The sequence below is a fragment of the Cetorhinus maximus genome, chromosome 5, assembly GCF_964194155.1.
Source record: "Cetorhinus maximus chromosome 5, sCetMax3.hap1.1, whole genome shotgun sequence".
NCBI classification, from domain to species: domain Eukaryota; kingdom Metazoa; phylum Chordata; class Chondrichthyes; order Lamniformes; family Cetorhinidae; genus Cetorhinus; species Cetorhinus maximus.
The window spans coordinates 166,428,330-166,449,476 of record NC_135883.1 but is presented as its reverse complement, the minus strand read 5'-3'; the positions used below and the strand labels follow the sequence as shown (position 1 = coordinate 166,449,476).

General features: G+C 42.7%; 1 protein-coding gene across 2 annotated transcripts in view; it reads right to left on the bottom strand.

Annotated features, from left to right (window-relative positions):
• Positions 1-21,147, bottom strand: part of LOC144681065 (inactive tyrosine-protein kinase 7-like) — a 317,600-nt gene that overhangs the window by 149,138 nt on the left and 147,315 nt on the right. For both annotated transcript variants that reach the window (XM_078542773.1, XM_078542774.1), the window contains exon 2: positions 18,991-19,284. In XM_078542773.1, the coding sequence (XP_078398899.1) occupies positions 18,991-19,284 (294 nt within the window). The remainder of the gene's footprint in view (positions 1-18,990; positions 19,285-21,147) is intronic.

Genomic DNA, 21,147 nt, shown 5'->3' with positions numbered 1-21,147 from the left:
TCAAGGAGCCCTAGCAAAACTGAAGCCAATGGGAATCAGGGAAAATCACTCCACTGGTTGGAATCATTTCTAGCACAATGGAAGATGGTTGTAGTTGTTGGAGGTCAATCATCTCAGTCCCAGGACATCAGTGCAGGAATTCCTCAGGGTAATGTCCTAGGCCCAACCATCTTCAGCTGCTTAATCATGGCCTTTCCTCCATCATAAGGTCAGAAGTGGGGACGTCACTGATGATTGCATTCCCCAGATAACAAAGCAGTCCATGCCTAAATGCAGCAAGGCCTGGACAACATTCAGGTTTGGGCTGATAAGTGACAAGTAACATTCTCACCACACAAGTGCCATGGAGTTGTAAACAAGAGAGAATCCAACTATCACCCCTTGACATTCAACAACATTACCATCATTGGTCCCCCACTAGAAACATCCTGGGGTGACCACTGGCCAGAAAATAAACTGGACTAGCCATATAAGTACTTGGCTACAAGAACAGGTCAGAGGCAGGGGATTCTGTGGCAAATAACTCACCTCTTACCATCTACAATGCACAAGTCGGGAGTGTGATGGAATACTCTCCACTTGCCTGGATGAGTGCAACTCCAACAACAATTAAAAAAGCTGAACAGAAACAAAAAGTGCTGTAAAAACTCAGCAGGTCTAGCAGCATCTGTGGAGAGAAACAGAGTTAACGCTTTGAGTCCGTATGACCCTTCTTCAGAGCTACTCTGCTAAGGAATGAAAACCAAGCAGAAATGACGATGGCAAACTCAGCCCTGTCAACCCTGCAAAGTCCTCCTTACTAACATCATGTGCCAAAATTGGGAGAGCTGTCTCACAATACTCAAGCAACAGCTTGATAGTCATACTCACAGAAACATAGCTTACAGACAATGTCCCAGGCACCACCAACACCATACCTGCAAAGGTGCACCAGCAGAAGTGACAACAGCACAGTGGTATACAGTCAGGAGGGAGTTGTCCTGGGAGTCTTCAAATATACTCCGGATCCCATGAAGTCTCATGGCATCAGGTCAAACAAAGGCAAGGAGATCTCCTGCTGATTACCATGTACAGCTTCTCCTTCAGCAGATGAATCAGTACTCCTCCAAGTTGAATGCCACTTGGAGGAAGCACCAATGGTGGCAAGAATGCAGAATATACTCTGGGTGTGGGACTTCAATGTCCATCACCAAGAGTGGCTGGGTAGCTCCATTATTAAGCACGCTGGCTGAGTCCTAAAGGACGTAGCTGCTAGACTGGGTCTGCAGCAGGTGATGAGGGAACTAACAAGAGGGAAAAACATACTTGACCTTATCTTCGCCAATTTGCCTGTCGCAGATGCATCTGTCCATGACAGTATTGGAGGAGTGACCACCACACAGTCCTTGTGGAGACGAAGTCCCATCTTCACGCTGAGGATACCCTCCATTGTATTGTGTGACACTACCACTGTGCTAAACGGGATAGATTTCAAACAGATCTAGCAACTCAAGACTAGGCTTCCAAGAGGCACTGTGGGCCATCAACAGCAGCGGAATTGTACTCGAACACAATCTGTAACCTCATGATCCAGCATAATCCCTATTCTACCATTACCACCAAGCCAGAGGATAAACCCTGGTTCAGTGAAGAGTGCAGAAGGATAAGCCAGGAGTAGCACCAGGCATGCCTAAAAATGACACATCAACATGGTGAAACTATAACACAGGACTATTTGCATGCCAAACAGCATAAGCTAGCAAGTGACAGACAGAGCTAGGTGATTCCACAAAAAACAGATCAGATCTAAGCTCTACAGTCCTGCCACAGCGAGTCATGAATGGTGGTGGACAATTAAACAACTCACTGGCGGAGGAAGCTCCACAAATATCCCCATTCTCAATGATGGGCGGGACCCAGCACATCAGTGCAAAAGATAAGGCTGAAGCATTTGCAACAATCTTCAGCAAGTAGTGTCGAGTGGAAGATCCATCTCAGCCTTGACTGGAGGTCCCCAGCATCAGAGGTGCCAGTCTTCAGCCAATGCGATTCACTCCACATGATATCAAGGAACAACTAAAGGCTAGGGGCACTGACAACATTCCAGCAATAATATTGAAGACTTGTGCTCCAGAACTTGCCACGCCCCTAGCCAAGCTGTTCCAGAACAGCTACACCACTGGCATCTACTCGGCTATGTGGAAAATTGCCCAGGTATTTCCTGTACACAAAATGCAGGACAAATCCAGCCCAGCCAATTACCCCCCATCAGTCTACTCTCGATCATCAGTAAAGTAATGGAAGGGGTCATCAACAGTGCTACCAAGTGGCACTTGCTTAGCAATAAGCTGCTCACTGATGCCCAGTTTGGGCTCTGCCAGAGCCACTCAGCTCCTGACCTCATTACAGCCTTGGTTCAAGCACAGACAAAAGAGCTGAACTCCCGAGGTGAAGTGAGATTGACTACCCTTGACATCAAGGCAGCATTTGACCGAGTGTGGCATCAAACGGCCCTAGCAAAACTGGGGTCAATGGGAATCAGGTGGAAAACTCTCGGCTGGTTGGAGTCATACCTAGCACAAAGGAAGCTGGTTGTCGTTGTTGGAGGTCAGTCATCTCAGCTCCAGGATATCACTGCAGGAGCTCCACAGGGTAGTGTCCTCAGTCCAACCATCAATGACCTTCTTTCCATCATAAGGTCAGAAGTGGGGATGTTCGCTGATGATTGCACAACGTTCAGCACCATTCACGACTCCTCAGCCACCGAAGCAGTCCATGTACAAATGCAGCAAGACCTGGACAATATCCAGGCTTGGGTTGACAAGTGACAAGTAACATTTGCTCCACACAACTGCTAGGTAATGACCATCTCCAACAAGAGAGAATCCAACCATCGCCCCTTGATGTTCAATGGCATTACCATCACTGAATCCCCCACTATCAACATCCTGGGGGTTAACATTGACCAGAAACTGAACTGGAGTAGCCATATAAATAATGTGACTACAAAAGCAGGTCAGAGGCTAAGAATTCTATGGTGAGTAACTCACCTCCTGACTCCCCAAAGCCTGTCCACTATCTACAAGGCACAAGTTAGGAGTGTGATGGAATACTGCCCACTTGCCTGGATGAGTGCAGCTCCCACAACACTCAAGAAGCTGGACACCTTCCAGGACAAAGCAGCCCACTTGATTGGCACCACATCCACAAACATTCACTCCCTCCACCACCGACACACAGTAGCATCAGTGTGTACCATCTACAAGATGCACTGCAAGAATTCGCCAAGGCTCCTTCGACAGCACCTTCCAAACCCATGACCACTACCATCTAGAAGGACAAGGGCAGCAGATAGGTGGGAACACCACCACGTGAAAGTTCCCCTCCAAGTCACTCATCATCCTGACTTGGAAATATCTCACCGTTCCTTCCCTGTCGCTGGGTCAAAATCCTGGAATTCTCTCCCTAACAGCACTATGGATATACCAACACCACTGGGACTGTAGCGATTGAAGAAGGCAGCTCACCACCACCTTCTCAAGGGCAATTAGGGATAGGCAATAAATACTGGCCTAGCCAGCGATCCCCACATGCCACAAGTGGATTAAAAAATATTAGAACCCAAATTTGAGAGAAGATACCAAGGGACTAAGGAAGAATTATATCCCAAATTCAGGTTAACTGCTTTGAATGGTTGGGGCTCAGTTAGTAAAAATCACAGAATCACAATCACAGAATCACACAGCGCAGAAGAGGCCCTTCGGCCCATCATGTCTGCACCGACACGTGAGAAAATGAAAAAGGAACCCCCAAAAAACAAAATGTAGCCCTGAAAACCAAAAAGTAGCTCTGTACAAAATTAAGCTAGGCAGTTTTTTTTCCTCAAAAAGAGCCTTTAATTTCTGGTGGACAGCGATACATGGAAACAATCAGAGGCTACAGTGAGAGTAGCAAAGCCATGTGGGAAAAAAATAGAGGGGTGGATGGGTATATGGGTATGAAATGGAGGGGAAAAGATTTAGGGAAGAAAGGAGACAGTAAAATTAGGAGAGAGCAAGTGACCCCTGGATCTATTCTCAATCAGCCTCCTATATTTACATCATAGCTCTCTGAGAACATGGCTATTTCACAAAAACTTTGATGTTTTCAAGTACTTTGTTAAACTAATCTATGCATTTTTATTTATATTGCCAATGCATAATCTTATAAATACATTCAGGTATAAACCAAGCCTATGACAGTAAATTATGTGACCAGTGAAGGCCACATAGCGAAAGCCAATTCTATCTTTACCAAATTCTAAGATTTCCACCATGGTGGGGTCATGAGGCACAGAGATTGTTTCCACTGGTGTAATGAAAATATAACAATTTTCATAATGTTATTGGGATTTATTGTAAAGTAGGAATAGTGGGGTCTGGATAGTGTGTATGGATAGTCTGATGTATCAGAAGAGATGCTAGATTTGAAATGATAAATAAGTAAACATTGCTGAAATTTTAGAATGTGAGGTGTAAAAGGAAAATTTGCATTATTAGATAAACCAGAATAGTTTGAATTTCAAAAGAGATGGTGAAACATTACACTTAGCCAGAAGAAGCCAAACAGTGTGTTAATTTTTCCTAAAGCTTACTGATAAAATTGGTACTATGAAGGGTTTTTATTATGAGAAAGCTAAAGTCCAAAGACATATTGAAACAATGAAATTTGCATTCAAAAGGGAAAATATGTATAAAGGCAAGAAGACTATAAGTAAGGAGACGGCATTCTAAGGTCTCAAGTGTGAAAAGCCTCCAGCCTCTATGTACCTATAGGGTTGCCTATAGGGACAAAAGCTAAGGGAATTCACTGTGAAAATCCCTCTCCAGGGTATCGTGTGCTTTGCCTGTTAAAATCTATTTTGTTTTTACTGTTGCCTTAATGGAGGTGAAACTTGGAGTTAGATTAATTAGGGGAGCTAGGAGTCAGAGGTCCACAGCACAGAAAAATGCCCTTCGGCTCATCGAGTCTGCGCCGGTCAAACAAGTACCTAACTATTCTAATCCCATTTTCCAGCACTAGGCCCATAGCCTTGTATGCCATGGCATTGGAAGTGCATATCCAAATACTTCTTAAATGTTATGAGGGTTTTTGCCTCTACCACCCTTTCAGGCAGTGAGTTTCAGATTCCCACCACCTCTGGGTGAAAAAATTCTTCCTCACATCCCGTCTAAACCTCCTGCCCCTTTCCTTAAATCTATGCCCCCGGTTATTGATCCCTCCACCAAGAGGAAAAGTTCCTTCCTGTCTACCCTATCTATGCCCCTCATTATTTTATACACTTCAAACATGTCCCCCCTCAATATTCTCTGCTCCAGGGAAAATAACCCCAGTCTATCCAATCTCTCCTCATAGCTAAAACTCTCCAGTCCAGGCAACATCCTGGTAAATCTCCTCTGCACTCTCTCTACTGCAATCACATCCTTCCTATAATGCAGATTCCAGAACTGCACACTATACTCTAGCTGTGGCCTAACCAGCGTTTTATACAGTTCCAGCATAACCTCCCTGCTCTTATATTCTATGCCTCGGCTAATAAAGGCAAGTATCCCATATGCCTCCTTAGCCACCTTATCTACCTCTCCCACTACCTTAAGGGACCGATGGACATGCAAACCAAGGTCCCTCTGATCCTCGGTATTTCCCAGGGTCCTACCATTCATCATGTATTCCCGTGCCTTGTTTGTCCTATCCAAGTGCATCACGTCACATTTATCCGGATTAAATTCCATTTGCCACTGATCAGCCCGTCTGACCAGCCCGTCTATATCTCCTGTAAGCTGAGGCTATCCTCCTCACTATTTACCACCCCACCAATTTTCATGTCATCTGCAAACGTATTGATCAACCCTTCTACACTCAAGTCTAAATCGTTTATATATACCACAAACAGCAAGAGACACAACACCGATCCCTGTGGAACCCCACTGGACACAAGCATGCAGCCACAAAAACACCCCTTGACCATCACCCTCTGCTTCCTGCCACTCAGCCAATTCTGGATTCAATTTGCCAAATTGCCTTGAATCCCATGGGCTCTTACCTTCGTTATCAGTCTGCCACGTGGGACTTTATCAAAAGCCTTACTGAAGTGCAAGTAGACTACGTCAAATGCATTGCCCTCATCTACACACCTGGTCACCTATTCGAAAAATTCAATCAAATTGGGTCAGACATGACTTCCCTTTAACTAAACCATGCTGACTGTCCTTGATTAATCCCTGCCTCTCCAAGTGTAGATTAATTCTGTCCTTCAGAATTGCTTCCAATAGTTTCCCCACCACTGAGGTTAGAATGACTAGCCTGGTTTATTCCTTCCTCCTTTCTTGAATAATGGTACCACAGTGGCTGTCCTCCAGTCCCCAGGCACCTTTCCTGTGGCCAGAGAAGTATTGAAAATTATTGCCAGCACCCCTGCTATCTCCTCCCTTGCCTCACTCAACAGCCTGGGATACATTTCATCCGGGCCTGGAGATTTATCTACCATTAAGCCTGCCAGACCACTTAGAACCTCCTCTCTGTCTATGCTAATTTCTTTGATTATATCACAGTCCTTCTGCCTGATTTCCATGCCCACATCATCCCTCTCACTTGTGAACACCGACACAAAGTATTCATATGAAACCCTATCTACATCTTCCAGCTCCACACACAAGTTACTTAATGGGCCCTATTCTTTCCCTAGTAATCCTCTTACTCTTAATGCACTTGTAAAACAACTTTGGATTTTCCTTTATTTTACCTGCCAATGTTTTTTCATGCCCCCTTTTTGCTCTCTTAATTTCCTTTTTAAGTTGCCCCCCTACACATTCTATACTCCTCTAGGGCTTCCGCTGTTTCAAGCACTCGATATCCGCCATAAGCCTCCCCTTGTCTCTTTATCCAATCGTGTACATCCCTCGACATCCAGGATTCCCTGGATTTGTTGGTCCCACCCTTTGTCTTTACTGGAATATGTTGGCCCTGTACTCTCCCTATTTCCTTCTTGAATGAGTCCCACTGCTCTGATGCAGATTTAACGAAAAAGTAGCTGCTCCCAGTCCACTCTGGCCAAATCATATCTGATTTTATTAAAATCGGCCTTCCACCAAGTGTACCAATCCCTGTTATGAAGGAGTTACCATAGTAGTAATTTGCATACCTATGTATGTGCTTAAAATTATTTTCTTTCATTAATAAATGTTTAATTTAGTTTTGTAAAAAAAAACCTCCAAGACTCGGTGGACTTATTACTACTGAATTCAAGGCATGCACCTCAAAATAAAAATACAAATTTCAAAACAGTTGTGGCAGTTGTTGCAAGTTTCCCTCTGGGATTTGAGCAGCTTAGCCTTTACCATCTGCCATGCCATAGCACCGATCGGGGAGTTTAAAACATGAGGACACATTCTCAGGATGAGGACCAATCATTTTGGATTGAGATGAGGAAAGATTTCTTCACTCAAAGGATTGTAAATCTTTGGGATTCTCCATGCCTGATGCTTGTGGATGGTCCATCGCTGAATACATTTAAGGCTGGGATAGTTCTTGGGGGGTGGCGGGGGGGGGGGGAACGACATTGGGACTGGTTCTGGAGTAGGTGGGACCAGTACAAACTGCACCGGTTACACCTGGGCAGGACCGGGACTGCTGCCCTAGGGGTAATATTTGCTAGGGCAAACTAAAATGGCAGGGGGATGGGAACCTATGCGAGGAGCCAGAGGAGGGGGAATCAAGGACAAGAACAAAAGACAGAAAGGGGAATAAGAAAAGTGATAGGCAGAGAAATCAAGGGCAAGAATCAAACAGGGCCTCAACGAAAAATAGTGGGAAGGGGGCAAGTAATGTTAAAAAGACAAGCCTTAAGGTTTTGTGCCTTAACGCGAGGAGCATTTGCAATAAAGTGGATGAATTAACCGCACAAATAGATGTAAACAGTATGATATAGTCGGAATTACGGAGACATGGCTGCAGGGTGACCAGGGATGGGAACTGAACATCCAGGGGTATTCAGTATTTAGGAAGGACAGACAAAAAGGAAAAGGTGGTGGAGTTGGATTGCTGGTTAAAGAGGAAATTAACGTAATAGTGAGGAAAGATTTTAGCTCCGATGATGTGGAATCTGTATGGGTAGAGCTGAGAAACACTAAGGGTCAAAAAACATTAGTGGGGGTTGTATATAGACCACCAAACTGTAGTGGTGATGTTGGGAATGGCATTAAACAGGAAATTAGAGACGCATGCAATAAAGGAACTTGTGTAATTATGGGTGACTTTAATCTGCATATAGATTGGGCAAACCAAATTAGTAACAATACCATAGAAGAGGAATTCCTGGAGTGTATATGGGATGGTTTTCTGGACCAATAGTTGAGGAATCAACTAGAGAACAGGCCATCCTAGACTGGGTAGTGTAATGAGAAAGGAATAATTGGCAATCTAGTTGTGTGAGGCCCCTTGGGAATGAGCAACCATAATATGATAGAATTCTTCTTGAGTGACGTAGTTGATTCTGAGACTAGGGTCCTGAATCTTAATAAAGGAAACTATGGTATGGTATGAAGCGTAAGTTGGCTATGGTGGATTGGGAAACGTTACTTAAAGGGATGATGGTGGATAGACAATGGCAAACATTCAAAGAGCGCATGGGTGAACTGCAACAACTGTTTATTCCTGTCTGGCACAAAAGTAAAATAGGCAAGGTGGCCAAACCATGGCTTACAATGGAAATTAGAGATAGAATTAGATCCAAGGAAGAAGCATACAAATTGGCCAGAAAAAACAACAGACCTGAAGATTGGGAACACTTTAGAATTCAGCAAAGGAGGACCAAGGGCTTGGTTAAGAGTACGAGAGTAAGCTTGCGGGAAACATAAAAACTGACTGCAAAAGTTTCTATAGGTATTTGAAGAGAAAAAGATTGGTGAAGACAAATGTAGGTCCCTTACACTCAGAAACAGGGGAATTTATAATGGGGAATAAAGAAATGACTGACCAACTAAATACCATACTTTGGTTCTGTCTTCACAAAGGAGGACACAAATAACATCCCAGAAATGTTGAGGAACACAGGGTTTCGAGAGAGGAAGGAACTGAAAGAAATCAATATTAGTAGGGAAATGGTGTTGGAGAAATTGAAGGCTGATAAATCCCCAGGGCCTGATAATCTACATCCCAGAGAGTTTAAGGAAGCGGCCCTAGAAATAGTGGATGCATTGGTGCTCATCTTCCAAGATTCTATAGACTCTTGAACAGTTCCTACAGATTGGAGAGTAGCTAATGTAACCACTATTTAAAAAAGGAGGTAGAGAGAAAACAGAGAATTATAGACCAGTCAGCCTGACGTCGGTAGTGGGGAAAATTCTAGAGTCTATTATAAAATATTTCATAGCTGAGCACTTGGAAAACATTGACAGAATCGGACAGAGTCAGCATGGATTTATGTAAGGGAAATCATGCTTGACCAATCTGCTGGAATTTTTCGAGAATGTAACTAGTAGAGTTGATGAGGGGGAGGCAGTGGATGTGGTTTATTTGGACTTTCAGAAGGCTTTCGACAAAGTCCCACATAAGAGATTAGCATGTAAAATTAAATCGCATGGGATTGGGGGTAGTGTATTGAGATGGATAGAAAACTGGTTGGCAGACAGGAAACAAAGAGTAGGAATAAACGGGTCTTTTGTGGAATGGCAGGCAGTGACTAGTGGGTACCGCAGGGATCGGTGCTGGGACCCCAGTTATTCACAATATATATTAATGATTTAGATGAGGGAACTAAATGTAATATCTCCAAATTTGCAGATGACACAAAGCTGGGTGGGAGGGTGAGCTGTGAGGAGGATGCAGGGATGCTTCAGTGTGATTTGGACAAGCTGAGTGAGTGGGCAAATGCATGGCAGATGCAGTATAATGTGGATAAATGTGAGGTTATCCACTTTGGTAGCAAAAACAGGAAGGCAGATTATTATCTGAATGGCTATAAATTGAGAGAGGGGAATGTGCAACGAGACATGGGTGTCCTCGTACACCAGTCGCTGAAGGTAAGCATGCAGGTGCAGCAGGCGGTAAAGGTGGCAAATTGTATGTTGGCCTTCATAGCGAAAGGATTCGAGTACAGGAACAGGGATGTGTTGCTGCAATTATACAGGGCCTTGGTGAGACCACACCTGGAATAGTGTGTGCAGTTTTGGTCACCTTATCTAAGGAAGGATGTTCTTGCTAAAGTGGGAGTGCAGCGAAGGTTTACCAGACTGATTCCTGGGATGGCGGGACTGACATATGAGGAGAGATTGAGTTGGTTAGGATTATATTCGCTGGAGTTCAGAAGAATGAGGGGGGGATCTCATAGAAACCTATAAAATTCTAACAGGACTAGACAGGGTAGATGCAGGAAGGATGTTCCCGACGTTGGGGGACTCCAGAACCAGAGGTCACAGTCTGAGAATTATGGGTTGACCATTTCAGACTGAGGTTAGGAGAAATTTCTTCACCCAGAGAGTGGTAAGCCTGTGGAATTCGCTACCATAGAAAGTAATTGAGGCCAAAACATTGTATGTTTTCAAGAAGGAGTTAGATGCAGCTCTTGGGGCGAAAGGGATCAAAGGATATGGGGAGAAAGCAGAAGCAGGCTATTGAGTTGGATGATCATAATGAATGGCGGAGCAGGCTCGAAGGGCTGAATGGCCTACTCCTGCTCCTATTTTCTATGTTTCTGTTTCTAAAGACAGACTTTCGTCTCTCAGGGAATTAAGGGATATAGGGAGCAGGTGGGAAAATGGGGTTGGAACCCAAGGTCAGCCATGATTATATTGATTGGCAGAGCAGGTTCAGCCTACTCCTGCTCTTATTTTTCTGTTCTGGTCGATATCGATCGAGGGCCGAAACCCTATCTGTTTCCCTGTTTGGTCAAACATACTGCTTAACTGCTGCTCTTGACTGAAATCATGTAACTTGGTACAGATAAAAACAGCAGTTTTCTTGTTCTATATAGCTGATAATTTTGAATATCTCTATCAAAGCTTCTTTCAACTTTCCCTTCTCCAAGGACAGCTGTCCCAGTTTCTCCAATCTATACATGTAACTGAACTCTCTTCCCTGGAACTATTCTCAGACCCTTTCTGCACCCTCTCCAAAGTCTTCACATCCTTCCTAAAATGTGGTCCACAATGGGCAGGATTTTCCACATCCACCTGCCACAATCTTCCGGTTCCGCTGCAAGTCAATGGGCTGCTGGCTGGGGCGCCACTTGGCCAGCAGCGGGTCCCACCCGTGATGGGGCTGGAAAATCCCAACCAATACCTGCAGTTGAAGCCAAACTGGTGTCTATAAATGTTCATCATAACTACCCTGCTTTTGTACTTTGCCTCTATTTATTAAGCATAGGATTAATCACTTCCCCAACCAACCCCGTCACCTTCAACAATTTGGACACACGTCAGGTGTCTGTTCCTGAACCCTGTTTAGAATTGTGCCCTTTAATTCATATTGCCTAGCCTCAATCTTTCTAGAAAATCTATCAATTCACATTCTCTGCACTAAGTTTCATCTGCCACCTGTCCGCCCATTCCACCAGCCTATGTCCTCTTGGAATCTATGACTATGCTCCCCACAGTACACAATGTTTGCAAGTTTGGTGTCATCTCTGAATTTTGAAATTATACCCTTTGCACCCAAGTCTTGGTCATTAATTATAGATCAAGAAAAGCAGGGGCATTAACAGTGAGCCCTGTGGAATCCCAAGAGAACCCCAGTATATACCTTTCGTCAGTCCAAAAAACAACCATTTACTACTACTCTCTTTCCTGTCACTTAGCCAATTTCATATTCATGTTACCAGTGTCCATTTTATTCCATGGGCTTCAACCTTGCTAACAAGCCTATGTGGCACTTTATCCAAGTTTCACATCATCAGCAAATTTTGAATGTGTGAAACTTCTTGAATGTATTCCATACCCATCCAGGTGAGTGGCTAAGTATTCCATCACACTTCTGACTTGTGACTTGTAGATGGTACAGGCACTTTAAGGGGATTCATCTACGAAAGTTCTTTCAATTCGGGGACCATTTTTTTAGATTGGAAAATTGCACTTGTCATCCCGTCCATTAAGAAAGGCGAGAGAGGTTATCCAGGGAATAACAGTCCGGTGAGCCTAACATCTGTCATTGGGAAATTGAATAGTCTGCGATTAAGGAGAGTGGCTGAACACCTTGAAAATTTTCAGCTGATCAAAGGCAGCCAGCATGGATTTGTAAAGGATAGGTAATGCCTGATGAATTCAATTGAAGTTTTGGAAGATGTGAACAGGGAAATGTCTATGGATGTTATTTATATGGACTTCCAAAGGCATTTGATAAAGTTAGGGGAGGGGGTGGCATAGTGGTAATGTAACTGGACCAGTATTCCAGGGGCCCAAGCTAATGCTCTGGGGAGATGGGTTCAAATCTCACCATGGCAGCTGGGGCAATTTAAATTTAATTAATAAATCTGGAAATAAAAGCCAGTCTCAATAATAGTGACCCATGAAACCATTGCCAATTGTTGTAAAAACCCATCTGGTTCACTCATGTCTTTAAGGGAAAGGAAATCTGCTGCCTACCTAGTCTGGCCTACATGTGATTCCAGGCCCACAGCAATGTGGTTGACTCTAAAATGCCCTCTGAACAAGGACAGTTAGGGATAGGCAATAAATGCTGGTCGAGCCAGCGACGCCCATGAGCAAATAAAAAAGTGTCATTGCATCAGGTTGAATATGGGCAAGGAAATCTCCTTCTGATTACCACCTGTTGCACCCCCCTCCCCCTTCAGCTGATGAATCAGTATTCCTCCACACTGAAGACCAATTGGAAGAAGCACTGTGGGTGGCAAGGGCACAGAATGTACTTTGGGTGGGGGACTACAACGTCCATCACCCAGACTGGCTCGGTAGCACAACTACTGGCCAAGCTGGCCAAGTCCTAAAGGACATAGCTACTAGACTGGGTCTGTGGCAGGTGGTGAGGGGAAACAACAAGAGGGGAAAACCTACTTGACCTCATCCTCACCAACCTGCCAGTCAAAGACACATCTGTTCATGACAGTATTGGTAGGAGCGACCACCGCACAATTCTTGAGGAGACAAATTTCCATCTTCACACTGAATGGGATAAATTTAGAACATATCCAGCAACTCAAAACTGGGCACCCATGAGGCTCTGTGGGCCATCAGCAGCAGCAAAACTATACTCAACCACAATCTGTAACCTCATGGCGTGGAATATCCTTCACTCTACCATTACCATCAAGCTAGGTCATAACCCTGGTTCAATTAAGAGTGCAGGAGAGCATGCCAAGAGCAGCACACCAGATACATTTAAAAATGAGGTGTCAACATACAAACATACGAATTAGGAGCAGAAGTAGGCCACTCAGCCCCTCAAGTCTGCCTGTCCATTCAATAAGATAATGGCTGATCTGAATGCACCCTCAACCCCACATCCCTGCCTACAGCCGATAACTTTTCACTCCCTTGTTAACCAAGAATCTATCTAGCTCTGCCTTAAAAAATATTCAAAGACTCTGCTTCTAAAGCCTTTTGAGGAAGAGTTCCAAAGACTCAAAACCCTCAGAAAATATTTCTCCTCATCTCTGTTTTAAATAAGAAACCTCTTATTTTTAAACACTGACTCCTAGTGCTAGATTCTCCCACAAGAGGAAGCATCCTCTCCACATCCACCCTGTAAAGACCCCCTCAGAATCTTAAAGGTTTCAATTAAGTGGCCTCTTAATCTTCTAAATTTCAGTGGGTACAAGCCTGATCTGTCCAACCTTTCTACATAAGACCACCCACCCATTCCTGGTATTCGTCTAGTAAGCCTTCTTTGAACTGCTTCTAATGCATTTACATCTTTCTTTAAATAAGAAGACCGGTACTGTATACAGTACTCCAGATGTGGTCACACCAATGTCCTGTACAACTGAAGCATAATCTCTCTACTTTTGTGAGCAATTCCCCTCACAATAAACAATAGCATCTATTAGCGTTCCTAATTACCTGCTGTACCTGCATACTAGTCTCTTGTGATTCATGCACTAGGACACCCAGATCCCTCTGAATCTCAGAGCTCTGCAATCTCTCACCATTTAGATAATAAGCTTCTTTTTATTCTTCCTGCCAAAATGAATGATTTCACATTTGCCCACATTATACTTCATTTGCCAAATCTTTGCTCACTCACTTAACCTATCTATGTCACTCTGTAGCCTCCTTACATCCTCCTCACAACTTACTTTCCTACCTATCTTTGTGTCATCAGCAAATTTCGCAACTATTCCTTCGGTCCCTTCCTCCTCCAAGTCATTTATATAAATTGTAAAAAGCTGAGGCCCCAGCACTGATCCCTGTGGCACACCACTTGTCACATCCTGCCAACCAGAAAAAGACTCATTTATGCCTACTCTCAGTCTCCTGTCACATAGCCAATCTTCTATCCATACCAATATGTTACCCCAGAAACCATGAGCTTTCATTTTCCGCAATAACCTTTGATGTGGCACTTTATCAAATGCTTCTGGAAATCTAAGTACAGTACATCCACCTGTTCCCCTTTATCCACAGCACATGTGACTCCTTCAAAGAACTCCAATAAATTGGTTAAACATGATTTTCCTTTTACAAAACCATGTTGGCTCTGCCTGATTGCCTTGGGTTTTTCTATGTGCCCTGCTGTAACATCTTTAATAATAGCTTCTAACATTTTCCCTATGACAGATGTCAGGCTAACTGGCCTGTAGTTTCCTGCTTTCTGTCTCTCTTCCTTTTTGAATAAAGGAGTTACATTTGCTAATTTCCAATCTAATGGAACCTTCCCAAAATCTAGGGAATTTTGGAAAATTAAAACCAGTGCATCAACTATCTCACTAGCCACTTCTTTCAAGACCTGAGGGTGAAGTCCATCCGGACCTGGGTGTTTTTCAGTCCACAGCCCCAATTCGCTCAATATCATTACACTGGTGACTGTAATTTTCCCAAGTTCCTCCCTTCCTTCCATTTCCTGATTTACAGCTATTTCCTGGATGTTACTTGTGTCCTCTATAGGGAAGACTGAAGCAAAATACCTGTTTAATTCATCCGCCATCTCCCTACTTCAATTCCCCAGACCCACACTCTACAGGGCCAACACTCATTTTGTTAATTCTTTTCTTATTTAAATATCTATAGAAGCTCTTACTTTATATTACTAGCTAGCTTTCTCACATACTCTAGTTTTTACTTCCTCATTAATCTTGCCATTCTTTGCTGTTCTTTATATTCTTTCCAATCTTCTGACCTGCCACCCATCTTTGCATAATTATATGCTTTTTCTTTAATTTTCATACTGCCTTTAACTTCTTTAGTTAACCACGGATGGTGGGCCCGCTCCTTGGAACTTTTCTTTCTCATTGGAGTGTATCTATTCTGTGTATTCTGGTGAAGTTGCAACATGTGACTAATTGCATGCCGAAGAGCGGAAGCAGCATGCAATAGACTGAGCTGTCAGTCTCTTTTCATACTCTGTTTCTCTTATTTGCTCTTCACTTCTCCTATGAACCTTCTGTATTCAGCCTAGTTCTTGGTTGTATTATCCACATGACATTTGTCACAAACACACTTTTTCTTCTTCATCTCAACCTCTATCTCTTTTGTCATCCAGGAAGCTGTAGATTTGTTTTCCCTTCATGGGAATATACCTTGACTGTGCCCGAACTGTCTCTTCTTTAAAGGTAGCCCATTGTTCGGTTGCAGTTTTTCCTGCCAACTTTTGATTCCAATTTATCTGATCCGACTCATTCTCAACCCATTGAAGTTGGCTTTCCCCAAGTTAATCATTCTTACTCTGGGTTCACAGAATGGTTCCAGCACAGGAGGCGGCCATTTGGCCCATCATGTCTGTGCTGGCTCTCTGAAGGAACAATTTACCTAGTGCTAATCCCTGGCCTCCTCCCTGTAGTCCCGCAGATTCTTCCTTTTCAGGTAATAGTCCAATTTCCTCTTAAATGCCTTGATCGAACCTGCCTCCATCACAATCTTAAGTGGTGCATTTCAGATCCTAAGGTTGATGCGATAGTGCTGTTCAAGTTAAAGGGGAAATGGCTGGACATTCTCTTCTTGCAGCGCTTACATGATGCAGACATAACCTGCGATTTATCATCCCAGTTTAGATGTTGTCCAGGTCCTGCTGTAGGTGGGTGTGGGGTGATAAATATGTGTGTGTTGTGAATGGACCTCAACACTGATTTAGTCAGCTAACAGCCTACTCTGGTCTTATGAAGGAGGATAGGTCATTTATGCAATAGGATTGTTATCACTATTAAAGGAATTTCTGCAACAATGTTTAGCAGCTTCTACCCCAATCTTCTTTATGTCAAGCAAGGCTCCAACATAAATTCAGGTTTTTCCTTTGCTAGGTTACATTGGTGCCATACTTGCTTGTATGTTGTCTTGATGCTGAGGACTGTTATTCTAACCTTTGCATAAGAATTCAATTCTTGCACTCATATCTTGACCAGGGAATCAAGTTTTGCTCTCAGAACCTGAAATGAGCATCAATGAGCAGATAATTGGTGAGTAGGTGTTGCTTGATGGCATTGTTGATAATCAGAAAAGTGTTTGAAGAAGCTAAGAGGAGTGGCAGGTGTAGCACTGAGAAGATCTGAAACCTGTATGATAAAAACTTAAGTGTTGAATCAGAATCTAATGGGGTAATAAGTCAATTTAACTTTATTCTTTTTTTGTGGGTAAGAATGAATTAGGCAATGTTCCACATTGTTAGGTTGGTGGCAGCTATTATAGCTGCATTGTGCAAGACTTCAGCATTACAGTATAATGTCAGCAGGCATGATAGTCTCTGCTGCGTCCAGCTAACTCAAATCATTTCTTAATGTCTTGTAAAGTGAACTGAACTGCTGGATGCTGACATGTACAGCAGTGGCAGTGGGGACCAGTATATACTCAGTACTTTTACCTGAAGATGCTTTGCATTGTACAGTGGCCAAGGACAAGTCCCAGAACAAGGAGAAACTACCGTTTTTGGAGGGACACGGAGCCTGAGCAAAAATGTTTGTTCTAGTTAGAGAAAGAGCACGGATTGAAATCCTCAATGGTGTTGGTGAATGCAGCATATGATGGAGTTAGCTAGCCACTTCAGCAGAAACTATCTCCATCAGAGTGATAGGTTTAAACGCAAATAACTTATTGATGAGTTATGAAAAAGAAACCACAGTGCTATTTCTTAGCTGCAATCAGTTAGAGGGGAATCCAAGTTTCAGGCATTAAAGGGCTTCCAGAACGTAAACATCAGATGAATACTGAAGTGTCATTCTTGTCCAGTAAATTCAGCTGTTCACTGTTAGTACCTGGGGCTACTACATTTTATTTGAATGTTTATTTCTGGCTGTTGGGGTGGGAAGGGGAGTGGATACTTTCATAGAGAGATGGGAAGGGGAAATAATGTGAAAGTAAATGTAAATAGACATCTTCTGCTCAAATTGTATGGACCACCAATTTTTTAAAAAAATTCGTTGATAGGATATGGGCGTCGCTGGCTAGGCCGGCATTTATTGCCCATCCCTAATTGCCCTTGTTCAGAGGGCATTAAGAGCCAACCACATTGCTGTGGGGTCTGAAGTCACATGTAGGCCAGACCAGGTAAGGATGGCAGATTTCCTTCCCTAAAGGACATTAGTGAACCAGATGGGTTTTAAGACAATCAGTAATAGATTTGCAGTCATCGGTCTTTTAATTCTAGGTTTTTATTGAATTCAAATTTCATCATCTGCCATAACCAGAGCATTACCCTAGGTCGCTGGAATACTAGTCCAGTGACAATACCACTAAGCCACCGCCTCATTATATTGAGTATTTAGCATTAGCATAGAGACTCATTGTAGTGGATGGATTTAGAATTTAAGACAGAATGCATAATCATTAATTACTGTTGACTTGTAAATTTGAATATTAAATAAGTCATTGCAATTTATTCATTAATTCAAAGTCACTTCATACGAGTTACTGTACCAGATTATGCACACTGCAGTGTCAGCAAGTATAACCAGAAATTAAGTTAAAATTTGCCAATCTTTAGTAGCCCATTGTTTTGCATAAATGCTACAGAAATTTTACTTAAAAGACACATTGGAACAACAATTTCACTGAAGGGTACACTGGAATCTGTTAAGTCTTAATAACGTACTTAGAAAATCATAGTATGATCAGACAAAGTCTATATGGTTTTACAAAAGGGAAATTGTGTTTGACAAATTTATTACACTTTTTTGAGGACGTAACTAGCAAGATAAATAAAGGGGAGCCAGTAAATGTAGCATACTTGGATTTCCAAAAGTCATTCAACAAGGTGTCACAAAAGGTTAATATGCAAGATAATGGCTCATGGAGTTGGGGGTAATATATTAGCATAGAGGGGGGATTGGTTGATGGACAGGAAGCAGAGAATAGAGATAAACAAGTGTTTAAAGTTGGCAGGCTGTGATTAGTGGAGCATCACAAAGATCAGTGCTGGGGGCCTCAACTATTTACAATCTATATTAATGACTGGATATAATACTGAACTCAAGGAGGACAGCGTTGTCTTCTGCCTGTCTTAGTTAAAGTTGGCAGCACCCAATAAAATGAAGTACAGGCCCTATTAGTAATCTGTGAAAGCAACAACAGTTCATAGAATTTGTTCATGATCTTCCCACATTAAATAAATGCAGCACATATTAAGAATACAAAATTAGGAATATTTTCCATTTCTCCCAGTTCATTAACACCTTTTCTATTCTGACTTTTCATTTTCCTCAGTATGCATTTTCAGAATTTTCTTTAGAACAATAATAGATAACTCTTGCCACAGGTGACTTCGAAGTGCCAAACTTCTGAAAATGTTCATTAGGTCCTCAAAATGAAATAATTTGAACTTACTGAACTTTTTATGGTAACGTGGGACCTGTCCTACCCATAAAGCCTTAGTACTCACATTTGATATTGAAGGACGCTGTTGCTGTTTTAGCTTCCTCTCCAGAGACTGTATTCCGTGCTATGCATTGGAAGTCTCCACTGTCCTCCTTCCGATCGACTGCTGTAAATTGCAGATTGCTGCCTTCAATGAAGCGCCTCTCAGAAGTCTTTACAGGTTTCCCATTTAGCAGCCACTCAAACACAATGTTCATTGGAATCTCAACCTCACAGCGGAGAATTGCACTGCGCCCATGTAAAGCATCTTGGGAATAGGGCTCTTTGGTGAAGAGAATTATCGCCTGCACACAGCATACTAGGGAAAAAAAGAGAGGTTTTTTTAAATTACATATTCATCCATCCCAGTGATGGGCACAAATAACAAGGGGGGGGACCTACAAATATACAAAGAGAAGTAAGGCCATTCAGCCCCTCGAGCCTGCTCTGCCATTCACTAAGATCATGGCTGATCTGTTTGCGTTTCGAATGCCACATTCCCATCTACCCCCGATAGTCTTTGATTCCCTTGCCCAACCAGAAACTATCTCTGCCTTAAAAATATTCAAAGATCCTGCCTCCACCACCTTCTGAGGTAGAGTTCCTAAATTGCAGAACCCTCTGAGAAAAAATTTCTCATCTGTCCTCAAAGGGCGACCCCTAATTTTAAAACAGTGACCCCTAATTTTGGACTCACCCACAAGAGAAAACATCCCTTCCACATCCACCTTGTCAATACCATTCAGGGTCTTATATACTTCAATCAAGTCACCCCTTCACTCTTCTAAATTCTTGTGGAAACAAGCCCAGTGTTATGACGTGGCAGATAATGTGTGCCAGGTGGACCAAATCCATAAGGGAAACTTGGTCGCGCTATCACAACGGTTTTGCAATTTGTATTTATTACGAGGTGTGTGCACTGAATTCAGAAGTTGAGTCTTTAGAGATTTTTAAATGATTAAGTTAAAATATTTATTAACAAAATAAAAGATTTCAAACACATACATAAGACTACAATTAGTTACTACCATAACAAATCCTGAAATTGACCAGACTCCCAGTTACACACCCCCTTTAAGGCAACACTCCAAAACAGATTTTAGACTTAAAACAGAACCAGAAAGTTAAAACAATAGCTACTTGACAGTGGAATTCCAAATGGTTTCCCCAAACTTCAGTTACTTTACATAGCAGACTTATGCAAATGGCTGGGGGCTTCTTGAAGGCTGTTTCACACACTGCTGTTAGATCTTACGTGTCCCTTTCCTCACATAGCCTTTCATTCTCCTTTATATATATTTCTCTTTCTTTAATATGTAAATTCTATTGTTCCAAATGTCTTTGAACTATCTTCCTCATTATATAAAAACTTTCATGTTGCCAATATTGCCAGTAACCTTTGGTAAAAAGAAACACACTCCTTAGCCTTGCTTATCTGGCTAGTTGTAAACAGACCAACATCCCTTTGAAAACCAACAATCCCTTCATTTATCTAAAAATGCAAATTCCCTTCACAGCTTACATGCTAAGCCAGGATACATGTTTACTCATTAGCATGTCAAGCACATTTTTACATCCAGCTCTTCTGATGATTTCAAACTTTTATTTTATTCTTTCATGGGATGTGGGCTTCGCTCGCTGGGCCAGCATTTATTTCCCACCCCTAGTTGCCTTTAACAAGGTGATGGTGAGCTGCCGCCTTGAGCTGCTGCAGTCCCTGTGGTGTAGGTACATCCAGTGTCATTAGGGAGGGAGTTCCAGGATTTTGACCCAGCAACAGTGAAGGAACGGCGATATATTTCCAAGTCAAGGTGGTGAGTGACTTGGAGGGGAACTGATCTTTACTTAAACGCATACGGTATTCCAAACAAATTAAATGAATTAATGGCACAAATAGAAGTTAATGGGTATGATCTTACAGCCATTACAGAGACCTGGTTACAAGGAGATCAAAGCTGGGAACTAAGTATTCAGGGGTATGTGACTTTTCGAAAGGACAGCCAGGAAAGAAAGGGTGGCAGGGTAGCTTTGTTAGTGCGTGATGGAATAAGTACGATAGCAAAAAATGATCTTGGATCGGAAGATGTAGAATCCATGCAGGTGAAGGTAAGAAATAACAATGGGAAGACGACACTGGTGGGAGTAGTCTATCATAAAGGATGTAACAGAAGAGCATTTAGAA